The sequence below is a fragment of the Mauremys reevesii genome, linkage group 23 (genome assembly GCF_016161935.1).
Source record: "Mauremys reevesii isolate NIE-2019 linkage group 23, ASM1616193v1, whole genome shotgun sequence".
Lineage (NCBI taxonomy): Eukaryota > Metazoa > Chordata > Testudines > Geoemydidae > Mauremys > Mauremys reevesii.
Window position 1 is genome coordinate 14,298,083 of NC_052645.1, and position 27,755 is coordinate 14,325,837.

General features: G+C 57.5%; 1 protein-coding gene across 4 annotated transcripts in view; it reads left to right on the top strand.

Moving 5' to 3' along the window:
- Positions 1–25,640, top strand: part of ZNF683 (zinc finger protein 683) — a 46,778-nt gene extending 21,138 nt beyond the window's left edge. For 2 of the 4 annotated variants that reach the window (XM_039511631.1, XM_039511630.1), the window contains exons 2-7: positions 12,888–13,105; positions 16,800–16,919; positions 19,156–19,408; positions 20,511–21,523; positions 22,685–22,813; positions 23,280–25,640. In XM_039511631.1, the coding sequence (XP_039367565.1) occupies positions 12,935–13,105; positions 16,800–16,919; positions 19,156–19,408; positions 20,511–21,523; positions 22,685–22,813; positions 23,280–23,807 (2,214 nt within the window). In that variant the 5' untranslated portion in view covers positions 12,888–12,934 and the 3' untranslated portion in view covers positions 23,808–25,640. Of the gene's footprint in view, positions 1–4,101; positions 4,222–12,887; positions 13,106–16,799; positions 16,920–19,155; positions 19,409–20,510; positions 21,524–22,684; positions 22,814–23,279 lie in introns of those variants that run through there. The other 2 variants (XM_039511632.1, XM_039511629.1) reach the window with 2 other exon arrangements.
- The last annotated feature ends 2,115 nt before the right edge of the window (positions 25,641–27,755 follow it).

Below are 27,755 nucleotides of genomic sequence, written 5' to 3' on the forward strand. Positions count from 1 at the left end.
CTCGCCATATGGAGCAGCAGCGAGGCGGAGGTCAGTGCCCCAGCTGCGGTGGGGTGGGGCTATTGTGGGGGAAGAGGGAACCAGGAGCTGTTGGGAGTGGATCTCTTGGAGGAATTGTGGCCAAAGCCCAGACAAACTCTTGGGGGGATGGGTGACAGGAGCTATTGGAGAAGAAACATTTTAAAATGAAACCTGAGATGCTCTGGCCTGTGTTACGCTGGAGGTCAGACCAGGGGGTCATAATGGTCCCTGAAAACCTACTGATCTAGTCTCATGAATTCACGTGACTCCAGGCGCCGGGGCTCTATGAAAAACACCAAATCTCATGAGACTTTCGATCACATCGCAAGATTTGGCCACGTTCTATGGATCTGGGCCTGGCAGAGGGGCAGTCCAGGGCTGCTGTTGGCAGAAGCTATGTGGATCTCCAGTGACTTCTGCATTTTGCCTGGCTGGAAAGAAGAACCGGCCTGTTACTGTGTCACTGAGGCAGCCGGTGAGTCACCTTCCGAAATTAACCACAGGTCCATGTGAGCTGCTGCCCAGCTTTGCATTTCCCATCACAACCGCTGTCACTGGACGCTGAGTGTGCCTAGCGATGGGAAAATACAAACCTCAGCTCCCAAGGGCAGGGCGGGGGGTACGACGGCTCTGGAACGAGTCGGAACGTTTCTGCTCACTGCTGCGCACGCAGAGCAGGTAACGTGGGGTGTGTGTGTGGGGGGGGTGAGTGTACATGTGATCCTGTGCAGGTAAAGTGGGGAGTGTGATTGTGATGGGATGAGCGTGCAGTGCAGGTGTGGACGAGCTGCGGCTTTACTCATCTTTCCCGCTGGGAATTTCCTGCCTGTCCCGGTGATCCTGGGCAGCTCAGGGCGAGGTCGAAGTGGCGCATCGTTAACTGTGTGGCGGCGCAGACTCCTGAGGCGTAGAATGACCACCCCACCCTGCCCCCTTCCATCGTATTTGGACCCAGGCCGCTGGGCCCAGAGCTCTCCGATTCACTCGCTGTCCCAGCTCTCTGAAGCGTCGAGGGGGGACGATCTCTCCACCCTCCTCCCTGGCCCAGGCCCCGCACAGCCTTAATTTGCCCCTATTTCTCTTCCAGTTTGGCTGGGGCCAGGAGGGGCCCATGGGGCTGGAGGCAGAGAGGGAAGGAGTGGAAGGGGGTTCTCACCAAAATGAGTCGGGGAGGGGAGGGGTATAGGAACAGGGGAACTGCCAGACTGACTCAGAGCCGGGGGCCAGAGTCTGTTCTGCTCCCAGGCAGTATATCCTCCTGGCCCCCAAGACTTCGGCCTGGCCTGGGCTCGGGTTTCAAGCCAACACTTCCTAAAGCTTAGGCTTTAGCCATACCTTCCCCGCCCCCCGCCAAGCAAATCTTGCCTTGCCTTGCCTAGGGGCTTGGCAGTTTTTAACACGATCTAACACCGCGCCTCGAAATAAGCCCTCGTTCAGACAAGGGATGTTTCATCAGAAGGAAACCTGCCCTGGGGGGCTCGTTCTTCCAGAACTGCCCACTGTAGAGTTTCTTCTACCTTCCTCTGGAGCAGCCGGGGCTGGCACGTTTGGAGACAGGACACCAGAAACACACCCTCAAACTCCCGGCACTGAATCCCACCTCTCTGAGTAGCAGGGCGAAGAGCCCCACACGATCCCTGGATGGGCTGGCACATCGTGAAGAGGTGAAGGGACTTTCCAAGAACAGCCAACAAGCCCCATAAGTCACTGATGCCCAGAACTAGTGCCACATCCTCTCTTCCCCTGAAGTCTCTGGAGTCATTTCCTGAACCACACTGCAGCCTCCCTTCCCTTGCGCCCGCCCTCCCCGCCCTGGGGTAGTTGCCCAGAATCAGCCGCACCCTCTCTCTTCTAGGCAGCAGCGTCTTTAGTTTCTCTGCAGAGTTCCTTGGAACCAGGACTTTTGCCCATCTGCCCAGGGTTCCCTGGCCTCCGGGAACAGCCTTCCCCAGAGAATGTGACTCACTCGGTGGTACAAGACTGGTTCTTCTGAGGCGTCTCACGGGACGACGATAGCCGAGGGGCAAGTTTTCCCTTCCTCAGTGGCTCTGGGCGTTGGACAAGCCAAACCGGTGATGTTATTCAGGGCCAAGTTCTCAGCAGGTGTAAATCAGGCATGCACCCTTGGCTTCAGTGCTGATTTACATCAGTTGAGGATCCGGCCCTTAATGTGGAGTCATAGATTCGTAGAACTGGAAGGGACCTTGAGAGGTCATCTAGTCCATTCCCCTGCACTCATGGCAGGACTAAGTATTATCTAGACCATCCCTGACAGGTGTTTGTCCAGCCTACTCTTAAAAATCTCCAATGATGGAGATTCCACAACCTCCCTAGGCAATTTATTCCAGTGCTTCACCACCCTGACAGTTAGGAAGTTTTTCCTTATGTCCAACCTAACCTGCCTTCCCCTGCGTCGAGCTGCAGGATTCCAGAGTGGCAGGCAGCTTGGAGGAAGTGGTGGGGTTAGACACAGATCCCTTGGGTGTTAACCCCTGGGTCCCAGTCTCCTTTATGCTGTGATGGAGCATTGGTGACATGTCTCATGCTCTGTCACCTGCTTTATCCCAGTCCTTTGACTTTACCCGGTCTTGCATGCTGCCCTTCTCTAGCACTTCCCCTCCTGGGGTTTCAAAGCACCGATGGACTGAGCCGCACAACGCCAGACAGTTATTGGACCCATTTTACAGATGGGGGTGCTGAAGCAAGGAGAGGTTGAGGTGTCCAAATTGGGTGCCTAAAGCTAGGCCCATATATCCACTTTTAAGTACCAAAATCAGTGATTTTGAGCACCCGCTATTCCCACTGAAGCCAATGGGAGCTACAGCTGCTTAAGATCTGTGATGTTCAGGCCAGCCAGGTGTGACACCAAGACCCCTGGCAAAGCTCCCCTGTTCTTTGCAAACAACTTTTCGTCTCAGACCCGACAAACTCACTTCATCAAATACATTGCTCCCAGGCTGTTTAGCCATAAAGGGTAACGTGTAAGGTCCCTATTGAAAGCTGGCAACTTATCACGGTTCCTAATCGTGGCGGGATGTTAAGGCATAAAGTGACTATACCGAAGTTGATGCCCTTATGCTCTTAAAGTTGAGAGGAGTCACCGGGGAGAAATACAACTCGGTGACGGCCTAGTCATGCAGGAGGGAGCAGCCACCTCGCCCTGGTTTGCCAGTGATGTCATGCAAGGTTCAAGTGTTTACCGTTGCCCCATTGCAGAAAAGTCAATGCAAAACCAACAACTGCAAACAATAAAACCAAGCGGAGGTGGAAATGTTACAACAGACTGTTTCAGTAGAACACACAGTGGGGAGCGGCCCTCTGCAGCCATTCCCCAAGGAGACGTCTCCTGGAAGGGGGCTGTTTTCATGACAATTTGGATCCTGGTTCCTGTTTGCAACAGACTGAATGCTGGCGGGGGGGGGAATCCCACTTTATTAGCTAGGAAAGGGAACCGTTGATCAACGTTGGCCTTAATTTGGGTTGCACGATTTTATTTTGTATCAGAATCTTTTGTGTCCGGCGCTGTCTCCTGTTGCCACTTAAATCTTTATTCTTAAATAAACCTGTTATTGGTTTGTTATGCGGGCTCACCTGTGCTGTGTGTGAGGCAGGAGCAGGGGGGACCCGGCTCCTTTGGGGGCACAGGAGCTGGGAGTTCTGGGAGTAGCCAGTGTCGGGGGCTGCATGTCACAGGGGAGTGCTTCTAAGGGACTTGGGGATTGGGGTGCTCCTCTTGCTCACCTGCAAGGCAAAGAGAGGGCTGGCAGAGCCCGGAGGGGAGCGCTCGAGTGGCTGACAGGCTGGTGGCATTAGGGAGAGGAGCCCAGCACAGAATGGACTAGGGAGAAGTGATTCCTAGCTGGTGGTCCTTTCCCCCACTGGGTGAGGAAGGCTCCCAAGGGCAGGAGAGATTGCGCGTGCAGTAGGAGAGAGGAGCGGAGACCCTTTCCCTGGGCTTTATTTATCAGAGAACCCAGCTGTCACCTCCTCCTCCCTTGTGGTGCAGCTGATGCAGAGGTTGCTTTGACTCGCCTCTCCAAATTTAGCAAGAGCCCCTGAACGAGAGACGCTTCCTGTCAATGAACTCACTTCAAGCACAGCCGCTGAATCATAACATTAAAGAGAATCCCCAGAGGCTGGGGCGCTCTCTCCTTCTGTCAGCCTCTGGAATCAGGGCTAAGGAGCAGCTGCCCAGGCCAGGTAGGCAATGCCCTTCTCCTGGGGTCTCTCTTGCTCTTTTCTCTGCCCCTTCTTTCACTCTCTGCCTCTGTCTCCCTTGCCAAATCTCCTGTTGAAAGCTCCCTCTCCTGGTGCTGTTACCTGCCTCTTGTGCAAACCACTCCAAGGCAGAGCAGCCTTGGGATTGCTCACCTTGGGCATTGATTGTTAGGGATGCAAAGTTCAGATCTGGATCAGAACTTTCCCAAAGCTCAGGGGCTGCGCAGATCCAGGGTTTTGAACTGGCCAGTTTAAAAAAAAAGGAGGAGGACCAGGTGCAAAATTAGTCCTAGGTCGGAGCTGCCTCGAAGTTTGAGGGTGTTACCATCCCTCCGGCTCTTCGTTCAGACCCATCTCTATACGAAGCCTAAATACCTTTCTCCTAGAAACCAGCAAAAGTTGCTAAGAGACACCCGGGTGATTTCCCAGCATATCCCTTAAAAACTCAAGCTCTTCAAAGCAAGGAAACAAACAGCTAAGGACATCATAAATCTTGACTCTTGCCTCATAATAGCTGAAGACACGATTATTTTATCACGTATAAAGACATGCGTATTTCATTGCAACACAACAACCTTATCTCTGATCTGTGAATTGTTTGTGGGTTTTATAAGTATTATTCTTGTTATCTAGAGTTCAGTAAATAAGTGTTTTCTTTTACAAGATACTGTTACATGGGAAATATTGTTACCTCATAAGCGTATCAACTAACAGGAGAATGTGTTGGTCAATTCCATATAATTGATGGCTCTTGAGACTATAGTTATCCAATAGACGCTCTTAAAAATGTTCATTGCAGTTCTAGAGATGTTACCATTTCTATCTGTGTTTCTCATGTTCAGCCCAGGGAATATTGCTGGAACTGAGAATACAGTTAAACCCAGAATGAGCTTTTTAAGTGCACTCATGGTATGTACATAGGGTAATAGGAAAGTATAGAACATTATCCATTTTGGATATTTGTGGGCTTGCATCTGGGGCTGATCAATATGTATCGTTAATGTTCCCATATTGGGATGTCATTTTGACGTTTCGTTTTCAGAAATGTTTTGTGTCATGTGTTATAGTTTGGGATTACTTGTGAAAGAGACGTATTTATGCTGGACCAGAGTTGAAACTCATGAGTTGTGATGCAAGATGCATTAGTTTCTATTTGATTTGTTTGTTACATGGGCGGGGGAGGATTTCTTATGCCCCTGACTATTCATTTCCTTTCCCTTTAAACGCTTGGATTTTGTAAATGTGCACCGATGTGATCAGTAATGACATTGCTGTCACTTGGCAACCTGGCCTGAATTTTGAAACAAAGTTTTTGGTTTTGGAATTTCTTAAGTTTTTCAATTTTTTCCCCAACATCTTCCATTTTTGGTGGGCGCGGAGGTGAATGAAGACACGATTTTAAACATTGGTAATTAATAGCATCGAAGGTTCACCAGATTAAAGGGAGGGAGTGGTCCTGGCTAAATTAAGAACGGCTCCCACCTGGGTCATTCCGTGCACGCTTGATACAATACGCACATTCCCTACATAGCTAAGGCCCTAATCCTGTGCTGAATCCCATGCAGGCAGACCCCCTGATTGACTTCAGTAGAGCCCTATGTGGGTGCAGAAGAACTTGTTGCAGGATCGAGACCTAACGCAACCACAGATACGTATCAAGCACAACCTGCCTTCGCTCCCAGGCTAGGTCCTACATTAAAACACTTACCGGTCCAGTGATGTCAGTTAGGGGGGTGATTTTTTTATCCCCTGTGTAGATACAATTTCACTAAAAGAGTGCTTTTGCAGGAGAAGCTGTGTCTCCACTAGGAGGAGTTGTCAGTATAACGTATCAGCATAACTATACTGGCAAACACTTTCTAGTATAGACCAGGCCTCCATGTTGTGAAGATGTGCTCACTTGTCATGGCAAATTCAGCTCCAGCTCAAGCCTAGAGCCCATATTCTGCAGCCAATGCCCAGCTCACCAGGTTTCAATGCTTCTCAGCAAGCCGAGAAGCGTGGCCTTCAAGAATGCTGTGCACGGCCCTGGTGCTTTCATACTGTGCGTGAGTAGATAACATCAGCTCTGCTGCCTGCAGGACCAGGGTTCTGCTGCCGGGTTTGCCGCACGCTCTCTATGTGAAGTCGCTTACTCTCCGTTCATCAAGTACCCCACATGGACCCACGCTCACCCCCTCCCTAGGCCCAGGGGCGTTCGGAAGAGGAGGGATAATTTTACCAGGTCCTAGAGTTTCCTTTCACTTTTGTGGAGTAGCCCTGTCCAGTCCAGACGTCTCTGACAAACACATTCTCTGTCACCATGGTTTTATCTTCTTCACCTTCTAGGACGCAGCATTGCTGCATTGTCTCTAGTTTTCCGACAGTGGCGATTCTCTAAACGCTTTCTTGTTCCTGCCGTCCCAAAGCGCTGCTTGCACGAGTCAATGCCAACCTCTACCCATGTTTTGAGTGTCATGACGCCCGGCATTGGGCAGATCGAGGGACACGAGAAAGCATCGGTCACTCCCTTCAACGAAGGGCCATTCCAAGTCATTTTGTCCAAAAACTCTTAGCCAAATGAATAGAAAAATTCAGAAAACATTGTCGTTCCCATGAATCTCAACCCTCACTGTTCGCAAGGCTGAAGGAATTTCTGGGTTTGGGGAATTACAAGGATTCCCGGATCCAATCTATGTATCTAAGAGGGCATTTATCTCAACACAGTGTCCCAGTGACTCATTATGTGACGTCACCTCTCTGTGCCTCAGTTGACCCATCAGTGAAATGGCTCTAACAACCCTTTCCTAGCTTGCAGAGTTGATGTGAAGCTTAACCAACTCATTTAGATAGAGTGCTTTGGGGTGCTTTGATGGAAGCAGCCCAGCGTTGCTTTTATTCACTGTCGCAGCCACTGTGCAGGAACGCTGGGCTCACAGCCGCCTGTGGCCCAGTTTTCACAATGCATTTTCCATCTTCCCCAGGCAGCTTGTGTATCTGTTTAATGTCCAGGCTCCACTGGCACCGCTGGAATGTAGCTCTGTGTGGCATGAACACATCAGGGCATGAGATCCTGCCCCTTGGCCTCACCTGGGACTGGTTTCCTTTGCCCGGGGTATCACAGGTGAGGCTCTCCACCTTCCTGACCCAGGAGGAACCAAGCCCAAATAGGAGCAGAGCTGACAAACCAACCAGCTCCAAAGAGCGCTAATGGACGTCACAGCTTCTGAGGCCTCTTGCTGTAGCTGGCAGCTCAGCGGAAACTGTTCTTTCAAAGTGATGCTCTGAACTTCAGCGACTGCCCCGTGGCGGAGCGAGTTTCCTGTTCTGTAGCAGAAGCTGTTGGTGGGGTGGGGGGACTGGGAGGAGACACCTCTGCCAACCCGTTCGAAGGTGGGTGCTTCAACTAGGCACCAGTGGCTTGAGCTGAAGAGGTGCTGAGCACCCACCACTCCCACCGACTTCACTGGAGTCCGTTTGGATCGAGACCCCTCGGACGCACCTCCTTGGATGCTGGCGGGTCCTCTCCTTCCTCGGCATTTAGACTCTTCAGATACACGTGGGCTGCGATCCTGTGGGTATCCTCGGCCGTCTTCTACCAGAGCGAGACCCATTTAGCGTCTCTAATCTCCCCGTAGAAGGCAAACTTCCCGGCTCCCTGCTACTTGTCACTGGAGGCGCTGAAGGAGAAGAGGAAAGACTCCCAGGGTCCCAGCCCAGCCTTCCCAAGGACGGTGAGGTCTGCCGGTGTGAGACTGCTGGTGTGAAGAGGCCCTGCCCCTGGCCTCACCCTGCTGGAGTTTGCTCCTTCTTGACAAGAAGCTGGGGAAATATTTCCTCCCAGTCCACCCCCCCCAACCAAATCTCTGGAAATCCTCCCGCAGGGAGTGTCCAAAGCAGCCCGGGCCACCCAGGGCTCAATCCTGTGCAGTGTGGTGTCATGTTCTTCTCCCACTGACGTCTCTGGGCACCGGGGGCACTGAGGCCTCAGCCCTTTGCACGCTCCCGCCCTTGTTCACCAGCCACGAGGAACAAAAGGCCATTGAATGAAATTCTGCCATGTACTTTGCATTACACCATGGCTCATCTATGCATTGCAAATAGCCGGACGCTTCCTCCTGGCTTGTGCTCCTAACACACTACCCTTCAGTGACCCCTGCTGGGTGAGCCTGGGTTGCACCAGCTGCGAACTGCCCTCTGGCCCGTGTGCCTGTCCCAGTCCCTGCAGTGACTCCTGCTGGCAGGGACTAGAATTGTGCTTCCTTTGAGCTTGAGAACAGCAGTTGCTGCTGCACCCCACGCAGGGCCAGAGCCTCGGCGTGTGTAAAGCAGCACGGAAGTTGCTCTGTTGATTTACACCCACCAAAGCCTGGCCCATGGTTGTAGTGTTTGTTAAATGCACGAAAACAGATTCAATACCCGAGCGACGTAAAACAACAGAAAGGCTCTGAATGACTCTGGTGCTGCGCAGTTTTCTGGTGTTTGCCACATCAAAGGAGTGGGGTCGCTGGCGGTTTGCTGAAGTCCTGGGGTGAGGTCTCTCTCTCGCGCGCGCATGCACGGAACAGCGAAGGTCTATGGTTGTTACAAAGGCTGTTTGCAGGAGTGTGAGTGACCTGCTCTCCTTAGTGGGTGAGCGCCGGGGGGGTGGGCTGGCTGGTTGTGGTTGGGTGAAGATCTGTGACAGGAAGCTGCCTGCCCAGCAAATCAGTGGAATTTCTTTGCACACGTCTGTGCTCCAGTTCTGGATCGCTGTTTGCAGCTTTCTGTGGAGGTGCTTGCCTGCAGGAATACCCCTGTTCTAGATCTCTGTGGGCACATTGTCATGGAGGCGCTTGCCTACGGGGTTACCTGGAGCTCTGCACTCAGGCGGTTCTGGAGCTGTATGTAGACAGGGGTAGCCCAGGTCTGGATCTCAGCAGCTGAACTGCTGTGGAGGCTCGCACAGGCTGGGGTACCCAGATCTCTGCACTCAGCTTGCCGTGGTGGTGCATGCATGCTGGCTACTGTCGTATTGCTGGGCTGCACTTTGGAAAATTTCGCTGCAGAACCGAGCCTAGATCATTAAAAGTGATTGTTAATTCAATCAATCAATCAATCCGTCAAACCAAGGAAACCTGATAAACCCCAGCATTTCACCTTGGCAGCTGTGTGAGACCCCGTTGTGTTGTATCGAGAGGGAGATCCGGCCAGGTGGAGTCTCTTTTGCTGTGAAAAAGGGGAATCGTGAAGACCTCCCTCACGCCCACAAACTCACCCCCGTGGGTGTAACTACGGCCCTGGGAAAAGCCTTGCGTCTTTCCCAGCTTGGAGCCAGGTCACTGATAGGAAAGGCCAAATCTGAGGTCCCACAAAGCAGGCCAGGTGCCCCCCAGCACGGATCTCTCCTGATCCCCTCCCCGTGCTGCCCCCCACCCACTAAACCGGTTCATGCAGGGGTCAAGGCGACTTGCGTCCCCCCATCCCTTTGTGACTCCTCCTGGTACCTTTTGCATCCTAACAGGAGGGCTACCAAATCCTCCATCTGGACTCTCTTTTTCTGGCAGGGGTGAAAGAGGGGCCATCTCCCTGCATGCCATTGGCTAATCCCCGGTAATCCCTGGCACGTGACGCCCCCCGGGAGAGCTCGCATTCCACAAACAGGTTGTCAGAATGAGGGCTGCTGCAGGAGCTGCTCACCCCAATGCTGGGGACCTGAGAGCAGAGCGCACCAGCTGGGACCAGAAGAGATGGGGAGGCTGGGGGGCATGACAGGGCCGGCGAGGGCTGCCCGCAGCTGTGCTGGGTGGAGGAGGAGGTGATCCCAGGTAAGTGCCGCTTTCCAGCCTGGGACCGAGACTTGGAGCCAGCTCTGCAGTCAGGCATCCCAGGCAGGTGAGCGGCAGGACCGAGGTCCTGGGTTCCCATCTCCGCCTTCCTGCTGGGGTCTGTGGGGATGCTGGATCTGGCAGTCCTTGGCATGCGGGGCTGGGAGGCGCTCGGAGGAGCGTCCTTGGCTAGGCAGGCCTCTTGGTCCGACAGAGGCGCTCAGCTGCTTTAGGGCGTGCTCCCGGCGAGGCTGATTGGGAAGGGGCTGTTTGCTGGGGGAGGGACGGGGGCACTCTGGGCTGTGAGTCCACGTCGGTTTGAGAGACGAATCCTGTTGTCGATTTGATTGTGACTCTGCCTCGAGGCTGGCGACAGGCATGTCCTAGAAATGAATTAAACCTGACTTTCGGTGGCATTTCCTGGGGGGGTCTGTTTGGCTGCAGCCCCCTAGTGCCAGTTCCACCCCCCGCCTGCTCTCCTCTATGAGATTCAGTTGTTGAGACCCGCCAACCGGCTACTGCACCTCCTCCCTTCGACGGGACTCCGTCACGTGCCAGCCAGCGTGGAGGGGTCCCAGGGAGACGCAGGCACTGGCGGGGAAGTCGGTGTCAGGCTAGCAAAGCTGGATGGCCACGTGAAAGGAGACTAGCCCCATCCACGCTCCCCAGTGTCCTGGGAGCCTGCAGGGGACAAAGATTTGGGATCATGGTAAGAGAGCACAGCTGGGATTCCATCTCCAGCTCTGGGCACGTCGGGACTGGAAAGAGGCAGGTAAAATGAATCGGCTTCAGAGAAGAGGCACAAAAATGACCAAGGGGGCAGAGGGGTTCATTTATCTGGAAAGATTAAAAGAACTAAAGGCTCAGTTCTGCTCCCTGTTGCAATCAGTTGACTTTGGCAGCCCCAGGATCTGGTAGATACGACGGGCTTGCCCCAGAGACACTGATCTGGCTATTTCGGAGCAACTTTCCTTAGGAATTTTCCCCATCTGCCCCTTTTCCTGAGTACTCCACTTAGCTTGGTAGAGCAAGTCTGGACACACTGATTTGGCCTAGACGGGGTCCAAGTTGACCTAATCTAATGCGGTTTGTCACTTGGCATTGCCTGAATTGACATGAGATGCTTGTACCCGCAATAAGAGCGTCCGCTCCCAAGCTCACTCCAAAATAACAAAATCAGTTCTATCCCCCCGGTGGTTATTTCAAAGGCCTGGCAAGAGGATAGATTTCCTGGAAAGCTCAGAGCTAGTTCTAAGTTCTCAACACTGATGCCTGGGCTGGATTTTCAGAAGAGCTCAGCGTCAATGGGCCTTCTTTTGGTGCCTACATCTGGCCCTTCCGTGTGCATGAGCGTGAGAGACAATCACCGTCTCTGATCTGAGCCTGGAGAACAAGGGGGTGTAACTAGGAGAATTGAGGTGGACTGTCAGACAGGACTTCCCGACAGAGTGTGGAATAGCCACCCAAGGGAAGGGGGGACGCCCCAGAGCTGCAGACAATTATAACCGGACTGGATGCAGCAGAAGAAAATTTTCACTGTATGGACCAGCCCTGCCCTGGCTGGAGGGATGGATCTGAGAAGTTCATTTTTATGAGCAAATACTCCCCCTCCCTTCTGCCCTGGCGGAGACTCCACGCCTCTGGCCCTCCTCCCTTTTTTGAAATTTTGTTTTCTCATTTGCCCAGTGCAGAACTGACGATGATCTGTACGCTTGGTGTAAGCTGGACGGCTAGAAAGGCAGAGACGGCAGCTGTGTCATGCCAGCCCCAGGACGGGTTCTGCGCCCATCGGCGGTTAAATTGTCATTGGTGCTCCCTGCCTGCATTCTGTTCCCACAAGCACTGTCCATCGGCTGGCAGCCACAGCTTCTGTTTTCAGACTCCCTAGTCCCAGGGGCTAATGCTCTGCCCGGCGTCTGCATGTCATGGTGTGCGTTGGCCATGCAGGCCGTCAGCTGTGAGACGTCATGGTGGGTCAGTGACCCGCTGGCACTGGGGTACTTTCCAATGTCCTTTGCAGTCTTTTTAGGCCAAGACTTGTAAGAGTGCAGGGGGGGGAAGCCTCAGGCCACGCGAATTTGTCTACAGGGATGGACCCGGGATAGAGAAAGGGATGGATGACGGACTGTGCCCAGGTTCTGGCACTGCAGGTTGCAGATTCTTTGGCCCTGATTCTCCATTGCCTTGTGGCCTATGCAGTCATTCCCCCGGGGCAAAGTGAGCGCAGAGTGGCTGGAAAAAGGCAGCGAGCTCAGAGGCGGATCAGGCCTTTTGTGTTTTCTTCCTGCTGCACAGCACAAACTGCCCTGCCTGGGCAGATCTGCTTTAAGTTCCAGCGACTACCGCAGACCACCCCTAGCTGGCGCTAACGAGCCCCTGGCTGGAGATCCCACCCCCAGTTAATTTAGCAGTGGGTGAGGATGCTGCATAGCCCCGAGTCACCATCGCCGACCCCAGTGTGGTCCCTGGGGATCCCTGAGCTTGGTTCCTTGGAGATGATTGAGCCACTCGCAGGTGAGGCTGGTTAATTGCAGGCCGGGGCAGGGGCAAGAGAGAGAAAAACACCAACTGTGTAATTCGGCTGGAGAACTTGATTCTGATCAAGTTACACTAGATTTACCCCAGTGTAACTCCTTTGCTGTCAGGGGAGTTACTCCTGATTTACACCCAGAGATTCCGGCTCTTTGCATTTGGGTCCGGATGTAGGGTGTGACGTGTGAGCCCCCTGTCTAGCTTCCTGATGAGTCTGATCCGAGCCCCCAGGGACAGTGACCCCCCCGCCCCCCCCCCAGCCAGTGACTGCGTGGGCCCCAGCGCCTGGCGCTGTGAGTGAGCCGTTTGCTCTTGTCCTCCTTGTGCCAGGCTCCCCCATGCTGTGGCCAGACTGAGAGGGAAGCGAGCAAGCGGCGATGCGAGGGGAGCTCCGCGCCATGCTGCAATGGCGGGAGGCGGATTTCCAGGAACGATGCACCTACATCGTGAAGGACCAGCCGTGCGAAATGCTCACGCGCCCCGACTTCCCTCGCGCACAAGCCTCCTTACCCCGAAACTTGGCCTTCCGGTGCAACGGCAGCCACAAGGTGAGTCGCAGGCACCAAGGGTTTGGCTGTTCCTGGGAGCCCTGGCCCAGGCAAGAGGCAATGGGGCAAGAAGAGAGGCTCTGCGGTAGCCTTGGTGCCCCCTCCCCATTCCTCTAGGCAGATAAACTGCACCCTTGCAAGACACTTGTGCACATTCTCACATACATACACCCCTCCCGTGAACATACACGTGGACCTGCTAGTGAACATGCGACTGTGCATACACACCTGCTCGTGCTCAGATGCATGCATATGAACATACTAACACGTGCACACCCCTGCACATGCTCACATGCATCCACACGCATGCTCATGCTCACATGCATCCACACCCGTGCTCATGCTCACACGCACCTGTGTGCACATGTAACGCTGACATACCACAGGCGTCGTCAGGATCGAACCTGCTCATCACTTGCAATCTGCCACGCACGCCTATCGCACACCATCAGCGAGGGCACACCAGCAGGCCTGCACGCAGACGGGCCGGCTCCCGTCTCTCTGCTTCCTGCGGGGAGAGATGAAAGCAGCAGGGGCTGGGCGGGTGCGGTGAGAGCCGAAGGCGCCTGAGCCTCCTGAGTGTGAGTGCAAGGGAGGAAGCTCCCAGGCAGGCCCCGCCAGGGCTGTATCTGCCTGTGGTATTCACCAAGTGACAGCCTCTGGGCTCGGCTTCCTCCCATCAAAGCAGGAGAGCGAGACGCAGCCACCAAGGCACTAACCTTCCCCTCCCTCCCAGCCCTCTGCTCCCTGCCGCCCGGCCTTCTAGAGGCAGGTGCCCAGCTGGTGGTGTGTGCGCGGGGGGGTCATTCCCTTCCGACCGTGCTCAGAGCGGCCTGCGCCGCTGGCAGCGTGCCCATGTGATGGTGGGGTGGCACGCCATGGCGGTGGGCAGCCTGGTTATGTCTCGCAGGCTCCCTGACTCTCATGCTCCCGTGCCCTCAGTGTTTAGGGTGACCCGATGTCCCGATTTTAAAGGGACAGTCCCGATTTTTGGGTCTTTTTCTTATACAGTCCCCTATTACCCCCCCCCCCCCCCCGTCCTGATTTTTCACACTTGCTGTCTGGTCACCCTGTCAGTGTTAACCCTCTGCCTTCACCCAGGAAGTGCCCTGAGAACTTGCCACCTTGTCTTTCTCTGTCCCCACCAAGGCCCAGGGGCACGTGGAGGCCCTGGCAGCTATCAAATCGGGGGGCGGGGAGGGCTGAGTGCATCCCCCGCCCCCGGGGTGTGAGCACTAGACCCTGCTGCCATTCCCAGGGAGTCGGAGGTGGCAGATTTCCAGGTGCCTAGCGCCAGCCCAGGGCGTAGGCCACGCCTGGAGCTAGGGACAGGCAGGGTAGGGGGTTGGGGTGGGGAGGCGCCTCTCCTGACTTGTGTGCTGGTGAGAACTTGGGCCGGGTGGTTGCTCTCGGGGGTGGTGGAGGGGCGGGGGGCTGCTGCTGGGAAGGAAGGAAGGAAATGCAGAGGAGGAACAGTGTGAGTCGAGGGGGGAGTGAAGGGTTCCGAGGAGCTGGGAAGGGCAGAGAGCAGAGGAAGTGAAAGCGAGGGAGCAGGGACATTCCCAGCAGCTGGGTCAGGCTGGGGTTTTCCTGCGGGGTCAGGCAGTCTCAGGTGGAAGGGGTGATCTAACCAAGCCTGCACTGGGATCCGGGCAAGGACAGGCTGGGGTTTTCCTGCGGGGTCAGGCAGTCTCAGGTGGAAGGGGTGAGCTAACCAGGCCTGCACTGGGATCCGGGCAAGGACAGGCTGGGGTTTTCCTGCGGGGTCAGGCTGTCCCGGGTGGAAGGGGTGAGCTAACCAGGCCTGCACTGGGATCCGGGCAAGGACAGGCTGGGGTTTTCCTGCGTCTCCCGCGGGAGAAAGGCCCCGGTGTATTACACCAGACTTGCTGGGGCAGGAGGTGCACTGATGTGCCCGGCTGGGATAGGTTCCGGTGGGACGCTCCCCTGGGCTGGAATTCCTCTGCCGCCCGGTGAGAGTCCTGGGCGTGCCAAGCCGACAGGAGCCTCACGCAGCTTGGGCCCAACCAAGTCAAAGGGCAAAATGACCATGGAGTGAACTGGGGCAGGCCCCCCATCAGCCTCTTCCGGGACCCTCCCCCCCTGCCTGGCCAGGTGCCCCTCCCTCCTTGCAGCCCTGCGCACCCCCTGCAGAGGAGCAGAGCCCACATGGCTGTGGGTGCTGCTGGTTCCCAGGCTAAAAGGAGGCGACTGACCGAGCTTGGCCATCCCCTTGTGCAGCGAGCACGTGGCTGGTGGGGGAGGGGGAGGGAAAGAAGGGGCAATGAGCCATAGTGACAAGCGGGGGTGAGATATTAGCCAGATGCCTGCTGGTCCCCCACCCCTGAGCCTGCCCCAGCCCCGCTGCCTGCTGTGCCCGATCCATGGGCCCGCAGCTGGGAAGCCACCAGGGGAGTGCTCTGATTAACACATCTGCCTGCTCCTCTTCCCAGCTCTCATGTGCTGGGGGGTCGGGGGGGACAGAGCGCTGCTGGATTGGGAGCAGGAGGAGGAGGAGGAAGGGGCGAGATGGGGGATGGGGAAGCAGAGCAGAGGACAAACTTCCCCCCCCCCCCCGTACAATCTCCCGCCAATGTGGAGGAAATCCCCCCCCCCCCCGCTCTGTGCGCCCAAGGGCAGCCCAGGAGAGGGTGAAGGCCGGTCAGGAAGGAGCCAGAGGGAGGGTGCGGCAAAGGGAGGGGATTCGACTCCCACGCTGCCCGTTTGCTCGGCTGGAGGGGCAGCTTTCTCCACACCCGCTGCCTTTGCAGGCTCCGCTTGCACGGACGCTGCGTTTGCCGGCGGCCGATGCTGAGGCCACGAGCACCTGCCCTCGCCCAGCGGGAGGAGGCAGAGGAGGGTGCGTTCATGCGATGAGCCAGCCACAGGCGCGAGCGGCCAGATCCCAGTCCAAACCCCTCGCGGTGTGGGCCTGCTGGCAGCTGGAATTCCTCCTCGCCCCGTCGCACAGGCAGTTTGCATCCAGCCCTTGCATGTCACCAGCCTTTCCGGCTTGTTCCAGCCCAGGCCCGTCTCTGGGCCTGCTGGAAGAGACACGCTGCCCCGTGTGCAGCCGTCTCCCCTCGTGGCAGGACGGAAGGTGTCTCTGGGTGTAGCAAGACTGGAGTGTTGGGGTGGGGGGCTCTGGGGTTCTTTGGGAGGCTCTGGCCTCAGGAAGAGGCAGCAGGAGCCAGTTCCTGACACTCTGATGGGAATCGGAAGAACTTTCATTCACAGTCTAACGCGGCTGATCTGTCCTATTTTTCCCGCCCCCCCTCCCCCGCATGAAGCATCTGCCTAATCCCGTTTAGGGATTAACGTGTCAGGGCCCTGGGCTAATTAACGCCAGACCGATCCCACGGACCGTGCTGTCCAAAATCTGGTCTCCCCAGCTGGGTTGCACTGGAGGTGACGGCGAGACCTGCCACAGGGGTGTGGGGAGGTGGCAGGGGGCCTTGGGCCATAGCTGAGCTGCAGTGATGGGAGGGTGCACGGAGCGTATTGCACGGGGAAAGGGGGATGGCTCTGTGTGTGTGCGTGGTGGTGGTGGGGGGTAGTTTTGGGGTATATGTGTGTGTCAGGAGTGCTGTAAAGATGTGAGATCCAAGGAGGCTGCTGGGCTGTTCCCTGGAGCCCGTTCCCAGGCGTGGGAGGAGGGCTGGCCGGTGCTGACTGCATGCTGGTGCCCCTGCAGGTGGTGGCGGTGCTGAGCCGAGAGTACATCCCGCTGGGCACGCGCTTCGGGCCGCTGATCGGGGAGGTCTACACCAAAGAGAACGTGCCAAAGAACGCCGACAGGAAGCACTTCTGGAGAGTGAGTAACGGCTCCCTCCTAGGCCAGCCGGGAGGGTGACGGAGTCGGTGTGTTTAACCCAGCCCCGAGGCCGCCCCCTCCGAGGGCTTCCACCCGTTGCTCAGGGCTATCTGTGCAGCCTTCCTCCCAGACGGGTCTGCTCCTGGCAGCCAGCCAGAGCGGGCGGCTTCCTGCGGGGGTGGAAGGCTGCTCTGTCAGCTACCAAGGGTGCCCGGGACGGAGACAAGCAGCACCCTCCCTAGAAGGCTTGGGCCACCAGCACTGAGACAGCCGGCTTCTGCCAGGCCCTCCGCTCCTCCCAGCCCTGCTCAGCTCCACTGGCCCCAGCCTGCCCTATTGGCCCGGGACTCCATGCCTCCTGCCAGTCGCCTGCCAGGTTCTCTGGGGGCAGTGCCTGGGAGAGAGAGTCACTGGCATCTTTCCAGAGCCGGGCACGGCGTGGGCCTGCCTCTGGCGCAGTCTGTGGAAGACACTCCAATCAGGGAACCTCCTTGCGGGAAGGTTTTGCTATCTCCAGAGCGCTCTGCCTCCATCCCCAGTCTGGTCCCCCAGCGCCATAGCCAGGCCTTTGGGGGCACTGCCTTCCGCTCATGTAGCCATATAGGCTGGGATCTCATGGCTGCCAGGGAGGAGTCCAGGGAACGCTCTACAGCGTTGCCAGAAGCAGTCTCCAGCTCCAGCCACCACACCCGAGCTACCTCTGGTTCCGGAGCCATGAAGCCGCGGCCGGGTGTGCTTCAGCGGCAGTACAAACCCCAGGTCCTTGCTTGCAGGGCCAGCCTGTGCTGAAGGGGTGCCACGGCTTCACTGCTCCAGTCCCTGGGGCTAAAGCTAGCTCGGGATGTCTGCCCAAGCTGGGGTCACGCCCTGTGCCCGCAAGACCGACGTCCTCTGAGTGATCATTTGCTCTTGTATTGCACCTTCCTTCAAAACACTTTACATACATCAGGGAATTAAGTCTCTCAATCCCCGTGCAAGGTGGAGCAGTATATGGCTACCCCTCCTTTACAGATGGGGAAACTGAGGCACGGAGCAGGAAAGTGATGCAGCTGTGGCAGGCACAGTAACAGAACTCAGGAAAGGAGCCCCCCACTTCCTGTCCTGTGCTCTCACCATTAGACAACCCTGCTGTAGGTTATTTACACAGAGTAATCCCTCCTCGTGCCCAGAGGAGGGGAACTTTTGCTGGTCAGACTGCAAGCAAAAGCCCCTTTCTGCATTCCCCGTCTGTGCTGGGAATTTCGGGTGGCCGTCAGTGTGCCTCAGTGCTTGCTGGGGAGTGTTTTTTTTTTTTTTTTTTGCTTTGGTTCGTTTTTCTTGTTTCTTATAAGGAAATAATCCCATGGCTGCGAGCCAGCCAGTACTTAGCCCTCCGGCCTTTGTCAGCTCTTCCTGCTCTTCAAAGCACCAGGCGGCACTCAGCTGTTTGCCTCCCAGAGCGACAAGGGGAACGGACCAGCCCTTTCTGGGCCCCTGCCCAAGCCCTCCTGCTGGGAGGCAGAACCGAGCCTCGTGCCAAAGAGGCCACAGAGGCGATGTCGAGGCTGCTGAGTTTGAAACCAAAACTCTCCCCGCATGGGGTGATGTCAGCAGGGGCTGGGATAAAGCTCCTCCTGTGCCCAGTTCTCCGGTAGTGACTCATGAGAACCCCACAGGGAGAGAGATCACAGACGGTGTCGCAAGAACTTGGGACCTCATCACGCTCAGCAGCTGGTCACGGCGCAGGCACTCCACGGCTGAGGTGCTCAGAACGTTGGTTCTTACAGCCTTTTGGAGCTGGACCCGTTTTTGCGGAGGGTCCTCTGGGGCTGACCCCTGGCAGCGAGCGGTTGGCTTTGTGTGAAAGCGAAAGGAGCAGCTGTGTTCCAGGGGATGGAACTCTGGGCTGGGGACAGTCAGGACTCCTGGGTTCTATTCCTGACTCTGGGAGAGAGCTCGCTGAACTTGCAGCTGGGAGCCAGGACTCCTGGGTTCTGTCCCATGTGGACCTGACACGGGGCAAGTCACTTCCCTCCTCTCTACCTCAGCATCCCGTGTCTGTTAAACAAAACTAGGTGACCCTGTGCCCTACAGCTCAGCCCATCACCATCAGTGACAAAACTAGTGGGCACAACCCAGGAGGCCCCAGAGGCAGCGTAAACCTCCTGACAGATGCACCGGCAGGGGATGCTCATTTCGCTAAGCGCCCCCAGCTCTGTGACTAATCGGACTGTCTCTTCCCTTCTGCCTCCTACAGATTTACACCCCGGGGGGCGACCTGCACCATTTCATCGACGCCCGTGACCCCTGCCGCAGTAACTGGATGCGCTACGTCAACCCCACCCCTGACGCCCCGGCCCAGAACCTGGTGGCCTGCCAGAACGGCCTGGAGATTTACTTCTACACCCTGAAGCCCATCGTGACAGGTGCCGAGCTCCTGGTATGGTACAACCACGAGTTTGCTGAGCGCTTGCAGTGCCCGCTGCCGGGGGAGCTGGCCGAGGAGCTCGGTGAGGAGCGTCTGGGGGCGGGGTCTTGGGGTGGCTGGTGTGCTTCCGTATCTGAGATGTACTGCAGCCCCAGAGAGAGTCTGGCTGTAATGGGGGGGAGGGTGAGTCCTGCCAGGGGGCTGTGCCCCGAAGGAGGGGGCGGTGTGTGGGGTTGTGCACATGTGTCTGCCATCCTGCACATGTCTGGGTTCGCACAGAACTCCTGCCAGTTAAGCCAGGCCCATGGATAGCGGATACTCTGCTCTGGAGCTCAGCTGATCACAGGAGCAGCAGCTCACTGGGGCGGTGACTGGGTGCCAGCCCAGCCCTGAACCTTGATTGTGGGTGGGTGTGGAGGTGAGCTCCAGGTGCCAGCTGATCCCCAGTGAAATAGGGGAGGGACATTAAGTGCAGGTGAGTTTTCTGCAAGGGGGGGAGGAGTAGGGGCAGGTCGAGTCCCCCTGGTGATGGAGTGACAGGGGAGCAGGCAAGGTTGAAGAGCGCAGGGTTCCAGCCCGGCTTTCCTCTCCGTGCATATGCACTGCTGCTTCCAGGGAAACAGACAACCTTCGCTGAGCCAATGTTGATCTTCCAATCAGGGTTCAGCCTGAGTCTGGGCCAATTCAATCCTTATTTCACCCAAACTGACCTGTCCATCTCTCGTAATCTCTGGCCATCTCTAGTCATCGGCCTCGCTCCAGGCCTGCTGAGGAGCTGTCCCGAAAAGTGAATTTAGCGCTGGTGAAAGACGTGGGGGGTGCAGCTGGTCCCATCAGGGTGGAAATCTCACCCACAACCTGCGGGCTTGGGACATCACCATTGGCGATGATGGGATTTCCACCAGATGGAACCCAACCGCCTCAGAACAGGAGCTGGGTTCTGTCTATACGGCAGGCCCAGCTGCAGGGCCCTGGGGACTCGTCTGCATTTAAAGTGTCTCAGGCACTTGGAGCCTGGGATGGGAGCCTAGGATAGGATACGAATAAACAGCCAGGTAAATCAACAGTCACTCACAGTGCCTGGATGGAAGGGGGGGAGGTGGGATTACCCTGCCAGTGACACTTCCTGGCAAAGCCAGGACCCAGACATGTGTGGTAACGTGTGCTTGCTTCTTTCTCTCCAGAGCACGATGGTATCTGGAAATCTACCGCAGAAGCCCCCACCACACCGGGGCCTCAGCCGCCACACGGGGGCTCGGCCGCCAACCCAAACCTCACAGCGAAGCTCACAAAGAACAAGGAGGAGGCAGAGGGCGATGAAGATGAGAGCGTTGACGTGGAAGCGCTGGACAGGGGCCTGCCGCCGAGCCCAGCCGGATGCCGACGCCCGGCGTGGCGTGGGCAGCTCCCCCAGGAAGCCAAGCAGTGGTCCCTGGGGCTTAGCCCTTTCCCCAATGCCCCTGGCAAGGAAGGGGCGCCCGAGAAGTCCAGCCCTCCACGCCAAAGCGCCGCGAGCCCCAGGAACCAGCCAGTCCTCAACTGCTGCCCGTACGGCCCAACTACCTCGCTGTGCAAGGAGCTGCAGCGCTGCCTGAGCAGCCTCTACCCCTCCTGCCCTCTGTATTTGCCCACGGGCCACCTGCCCCAGCCATATCTTTATGCCTGCGGCACCATCCCTGCCCACTACCCCCGGTTTGCGCTGCCCCCCCACGCCGCGCCCTTCCTGCCAGCGCCGCCCATGAGCAGGGTGGGGGAAGTCCCTCCCTTGGGGTTGCCTTCGCAGGAGCCGCAGGTACACGCCCGTGCCCAGGGAGACGGGACAGCTCCATCCCCAGGCCTCTACGCGACTGTCTTACCTCATGGAAAACAGGAAGCCCACGAGCTCCGGAAGCCGCAGGATGTTTTAATCTCCCTCCAAAGCGGCGCTTTCTCCTTTCCAGGCTTGGACTTTGGACCAAAGCAGCATTCGTCCCCTGCCGGGGGCACCTCATATACCTCTGAAGTTCAGCAACAGAAACCTACCTCCCTGCTTGCCCACCCACTGGAGGCGCTCAACCTCAGCACACCAAAGTTCTGCCCGCCGGCCGGCCGCCTGGACACCACGCCCGTGCCCTACCCTCTGAAGAAGCAGAACGGCAAGATCAAATACGAGTGCAACATCTGCGCCAAGAGCTTCGGGCAGCTCTCCAACCTCAAGGTACCAAAGGGCCACCACTCTCCCACCCTCCTCTGTCAGCAGCAGCCTCGCCCCTCCCGACCCACATCAGTATGCTCCTGCTAGCCTCTTCAGAGGCAGCATGGTCTAGTGGCTAGGGCACTAGGCTGAGAGTCTGGAGACCCGGGTTGTATTCCTGACTCTACCTGCCAGTCACGTCCTTGCTCTGTGCCTCAGTTTCCCCATCTGTCAAATGGGTATAATGATACTGACTCACCTCTGCTTTGAGTGGTATGGAGGAAAAGTACTTCCTCATTTGGTAAATACCCTCCTGTGCCTCTTCCTTAATCAGTCAGCTGAGAGGGCAGCTTTAGAGCAGGGGTTCTCAAACTAGGGGTTGGGATCCCTCAGGGAGTCACAAGGTTATTACATGGGGGGTCGCAGCCTCCACCCCAAACCCTGCTTTGCCTCCAGCATTTATAATGGTGTTAAATATATAAAAAAGTGTTTTTAATTTATAAGGTGGGGGGTTACACTCAGAGGCTTCTATGTGAAAGGGGGGGTCACCAGTACAAAAGTTTGAGACCCACTGCTTTAGAGTCACCCCCTAGGTCTCCCAGTCACAGCTCATTATGGCTGAAGATGTTCCATTATGTTAATAGCCAGACACTGGGCTACCTGGGATCGTGCTTCATGGGTGGGCTTCAGTCTCAGAGTGCCCATGATGAATACAGGTGGGGTCTGGGAGGCCGGCACTGGAGTCCCCTCAGATGTCTTTGCCCTTCCCCTGTGTTATCTCAGCAGCTCGGGGCAGGTTCCCTGTCCTGGATCACACGGCAGGAGAATTTCCCCAGGCTCTCTTATTAGCACAGCACAGCCCGGATGGGGGGAGCCGGGATGTTCCCTGTCTTGCCCCAAAAGTTCCAGGCAGGAGGGAAGAGCCAGCCCAGGAAAGGGCCCCCCCTCCCAGTCAGCAAGGGACAGGGAGGCTCCCCCATTATCCCTGCTCATCCATCCCCCAGATGAGGGAAGCCCAACTCAGAGGGACAGTCGCCTCTCGGAGCAAGAGGCTCCATCGCCTAATGGAAATGTCTCTTGCTTCTCTCCTTCGATCCCTCGCTTTTCTCACACCTCTGACCTCCTCCCATGCTCTTTCTTTTTCTTTCTTTCTTTCCCTCCCCACCCCTGCCCTGCCCCCTGCAGGTCCATCTGCGGGTTCACAGCGGCGAGAGACCCTTCCAGTGCCACATCTGCAAGAAGTGTTTCACGCAGCTGGCTCACCTGCAGAAGCACCACCTGGTGCATACGGGCGAGAAGCCTCACGAATGCCTGGTAGGTGACGCTCCCTCCTGCTAAAGGCCCCATGCTGGGAAAGGGGCCCCCGGGCCCATCGGAGCCCGTGGGGGCGGTTGACTCTGAGGTCTGAGCACATGGGGCACTGTCCATTGGGGCAGCCTGATGGAGTGGTATCAAAGGAGGGGCAATGGCATCAGCATGGGGGGGCAGAGACCCAGCGGGGCCTTGGTTGCTGGGCAGTGGGAGGGTGGATAACGGTTGTCGGGGGGGACGAGAACTCAGCTGGACACTGAGCCCAAGGCACAGGACCACGTTCTGCCCTGGGCTGAGTGAGCCCAGCTCCATTGCCTGGGCTGGAGTCGCCCCCAGCCAGGCTGATCCTCGCAGCAGGCCCGTGCCTGGGAGCAGGCCGGGGGCTGAGCCTGGGGGCTGAGCCCGGGGGCTGTGGTGGCCGGCAGGCGGCCAGTGTGGGTCTGACACGAGTCCGTCCGCCCCTCCGCAGGTCTGCCACAAGCGCTTCAGCAGCACCAGCAACCTGAAGACCCACCTGCGGCTGCACTCGGGCGAGCGGCCGTACCAGTGCCGCCTGTGCCACTGCCGCTTCACCCAGTACGTCCACCTCAAGCTGCACAAGCGGCTGCACGAGCGCAAGCGCCCGCACCGCTGCCCCAGCTGCCCCAAGACCTACATCCACCCCTTCAGCCTGGCCCTGCACCGCCGCGGCTACTGCTCGCTGGCCCCCGGAGCCGCCGGCCCCCCCGCCCAGCTCGGCCACGTCAACGCCATGATCGACCACTTCGACTTCAGCCTGGACACCGAGCGCCTGGAGGGGGAAGGGGCCGACCCCGCCCAGGCTCCCGGGCTCCTGGAGAATCTCATCCTGAGGGAGCTGGAGACAGGCAGGCGTGGGCAGCTCCCCAGGGACAAGGGCCCCTGCTCGCCTGGCCTCCACAGACAGCTGCCGCTCCTGCCCCTGCCCCACTACAGCGTCTCTGTCAAGCAGGAAGCCTTCCCACTGCAGCCGGCCTGAGCCGCTCGCTCTGCTGGGACTGGACTGGACGCCACGCCCACTGGTTGCCTTTGGCTAGCTGGGGTCTCCTGGCCTCCTCTGGGCCAGGGCTAGGCAGCCGACAAAGCCCTTACAGACTCCCGTGGGCTCTGTAGCTTCCTCCCCGGGTCCCACGGCCCAGCCCTGGGTGCCAGGGCCTGGGCTGGGGTACAGAAGCCTGGGATTTTGATAGGGGCCAGGGATGTGTCCACAGGGTGAAGCGGGTGCCAGGGAGCTGTGGGTATCGCCTCCTGCTCTGCAGGCAGTGCTGGGAGGGGGCTTTGTTTCTCGCACTGGCCTCCCCAGTCTCAGCACTGACCGGGGGGGCTGACACCTGGGCTTTAAATGAGCTCCAGCCCCGTAGCAGCGCCCTCAGCCTAAGGGTCTGTAGGGTGCCCTGCAGGGATCCAGGGAAAGCATGGACAGCCCGGCCCAGCCCTTCCCTGGGTTCCTGGGATCTCTCTCCAGGCCACGGGTAAGGTGCAGGCCAAGACTCGGGGAGCTGCCTGGTCTGGGTTATCTCCCTACCACGCCCAGCAGGAGGCTTGGGTGGCAGGAACCCCGGGCTGGCCAGGAACCAGCTCCGGTCAGCTCTGCCGTCCCAGTGGGACCTGATTTCCTTCAGCACCACAGGGGCTTCCGGGCCCCAGGCCTTGTACAGAGATACCAAAACCTGGGATCCGCCAAGCCCATCCCAGCTCCAAAGCAGCCTCAGTGCCCAAAGGGGGCTCCTGCAGTCTCCTCTCCTGACCTCCGGGGTCACAGCCTGGGAATCTGCGATGAACCCTCCAAGTGCCACGTCTGGTCGTGCCCACAGCCCCTGGGGGCGCAATCCAAGCGACGCGAAGGTACAGACGAAGGGGCTATGGAATGAGCTTTAACCTCTCAGGTCCCCCGCCCTGCCTGGGGTGGGGGTGCATAGGAGCAAGACTTCGCCCCGTCTAGAGAAAGCTTTAATCTCTCCAGTGCCCCTCGTGTGGGGACAGGGAGCTGCACTCACTACGAGCCAAGGACCCCAGCCTGGCCTATGGAAAGAGCTTTAACTTCTCATGTGCCCCCCGCCCCGATCTCGGGCTGTGACGCCCTCCCTGGTCTGTGACCTTCTCAGGTATCCCCGATGGGGCCGCCGCCCTGGCATTTGTCTGTGCCCTCGTTTTTTTATTTCTTTCTCGGCTGGCTGCAGCCCTGGCCGGGGCCTTTGTGGATTTCTCAGGCTGTTTGCCGGCGTAGCGTGCCGACATGGAGGGCGTGAGAAAGTGGGGCCAGCGGGGACCTGATCCTGGGGGCAGGAAGGTGGCACCTGGGGCGGGGGGACATTTAGCCCATGCCCAACGTTCTGCACCTGTTAGCGGCTAGATTTCTGTCTAGTGCAGCCCCCCTGGGATATCTGCCCAGCCCTAAGGGATAGGTTGAGCCCTCCAGCCCAGAACACCCCATGGGACACCCCACTACTTTCCTGCTCCCCACTCACCGGTCTGTCCCCTCACCCCATAGCTCCTTCGCATCCTTTCCCCAGCACCCTCCATGGCCAGCAGCCTGCCTGCGTGTTTCACGTTAGACCCACTACTCTTCACTCCTTGAACCCCCTTGCGTTCTGCCCCCTGCCTCTGCACCTCCTGGCACCCTTCGTCCTCTATATCCCTCCTAGCTGCAGGCCCGGCCCTCCACTCCCTGCCCCCTGGTACCCACTGAGCTCCCTCCACAGCCTGCAAGCCAGGGCGAGTCACATACCACCCTGGAGCCGGCAGACAGACCCCACCTCAGGTGCCACAGCAGAAACGTCTGCTGTTCGGAAACGCCCGGGAACATGGAAGGGGCCAGGGCCGGGGGTTGTGATTCCAATGTTTCTAGTCAATAAAACTTTCTGCCTTCGTACTTTTACAAATTTCTCTGAGGAACAAACCTGTTTTCTGGGGCCTTTTGGTTTCCATGTGTCTGTGCAGAGGCCTTGGCTACCCAAGGAGGAGGTTCTGGGGAGCTGTATTTCCACGGGGATGCCTGAGCTCTCTTCAGGCCAGCGGTCCCCTCCTCCAACATCCCCAACCACTGACCAATAGATTCTTCACAGCCACAAGTGGTCAAGGCCTGGCCACCGGGCAGTAATATAGCCCATCAGGCACCTCTTCAACTGCAATACAGACGTGTGGCCTGCATGGATGACCGCCTCCAGCATGCCACGTTGCATGGCAGGCCAACAGCAATCAACCATACGTCAGAGTACCAGCTGATTGCTGCAAGGGTCAGGAAGGAATCTACTTTTAGCTGGCATGCAGCGTTGCGTGGTTACCACCCCTGTCCTCTAAAGAACTGGAGTGTGGCTGCTGCCAGGGGCAGGATACTGGTTAAGGTGGACCAATGTTCTGATCTGCTATAGCAAGCAGTCGATGATGGAGAGGTTGGAAGAGGGAACTGGGTTGGGCCCCAGATCTCCTGGGTTCCTTTCTTGGTTATGCCATTGAGTGACCTTGGGCCAGTCACTTTACCTCTCTGTGCCTTGATTTTTCCACCAGTAATATGGGCATAATGTAGTAGACTGCTTAGTGTCCCTGTGCACCACTGCCCTCTGCTGGCTGGGATCAAACCTGCTCAACTGTGTATCATAGACCCCATACTGCTGACAACTACTGGGGATTCTTCTTTAGCTCAAATGACTGGGGCTTGTGCTTTTAGAGCAGGAGGGGGATCTCGGTTCTGACCTCAAAGTTGATGTGAATTTCCTGGTTGCCCAGGGATTAGTTACAATGCTCACCTGCGTCAAAGGGGTGGGGTTAATCAATGGGTATCTGTTTGTGAAGGGTTTTGGGGGTCTCAGATGGGAGTCCTGTGAGCAGCTCTCGGAAGTGTTTCCAGACCCGCTGAGCAAACCAAGTGGGGAGGTGAGGGGTCTCGCATGCAGTAGGTGATGAGGGAGGTTTCCACTCAAGTCCAAGGGGGAGTGCTCTGCTCACGACCTGGCTTCCTGTTTCCTCATCAAGCCTGGGAACCAGCAGCCCAGGGAAGGGAGCTCTTCCTGCCCAGCTGGTGTGAGCACATCACCCGCGAGATGGTGCCCAGGAATCAGTCACGTGACTGGCTGCTCCTGGGCTGCGCAGGGAGCAGGCTGTGAACCCCAGCGACAAGCCTCGTGCTCACCCCTAGGAGCTGCAACAAAGGTGTCACCACGACACTAGCTCCCGCATACTTGTCTATTCTAGGGGGCTCTGTAGGGAGCAGGGCAAAAGCTCTGGTTGTGTATGGGGAGTGTCCCAGCTACTTCAGTCCCAGCAGGGGGTGCTGTGGGGGAGCTCACAGTTATTCCAGTCCCAGACTCTCCCAGCAGGGGGCGCTGTAGGGAATGGGGCAGGAGCGGTGGCTGTGGGGGGGCTCACAGCTACTCCAGTCCCAGGCTTTCCCAGCAGGGGGCGCTGTAGGGAATGGGGCAGGAGCACTGGCTGTGGGGGAGCTCACAGTTATTCCAGTCCCAGACTCTCCCAGCAGGGGGCACTATAGGGAATGGGGCAGGAGCAGTGGCTGTGGGGGAGCTCACAGTTATTCCAGTCCCAGGCTCTCCCAGCAGGGGGTGCTGTAGGGAATGGGGCAGGAGCACTGGCTGTGGGGGAGCTCACAGCTATTCTAGTCCTAGCCTCAGACTCCAAGGGAAGCAGGAGGTTCCTAATGAGGGATGAAATGTTTTTTCCATGGGTCCCCCTGTGAAGTGGAGGCGTCTCTCCAGCTCACAGGCTCCCCGTGCAGGCTGTGCCACCCCTTTGTATAACACACGTCCCCCCCACCAGCATCTGTCCCCCGGAGGCAGCTCTCGCCATCCGGCAGCTGCTGTCTGAAGAGTCTTGTGGGTGCGTGACTCATGTTTCGCTGACTTCCCCCCCACGACCCACCCCAGCCCCGGCGGAGGGGGAAGATACCGTGTGCAGGGCTGGGCTGGCCTTTCAG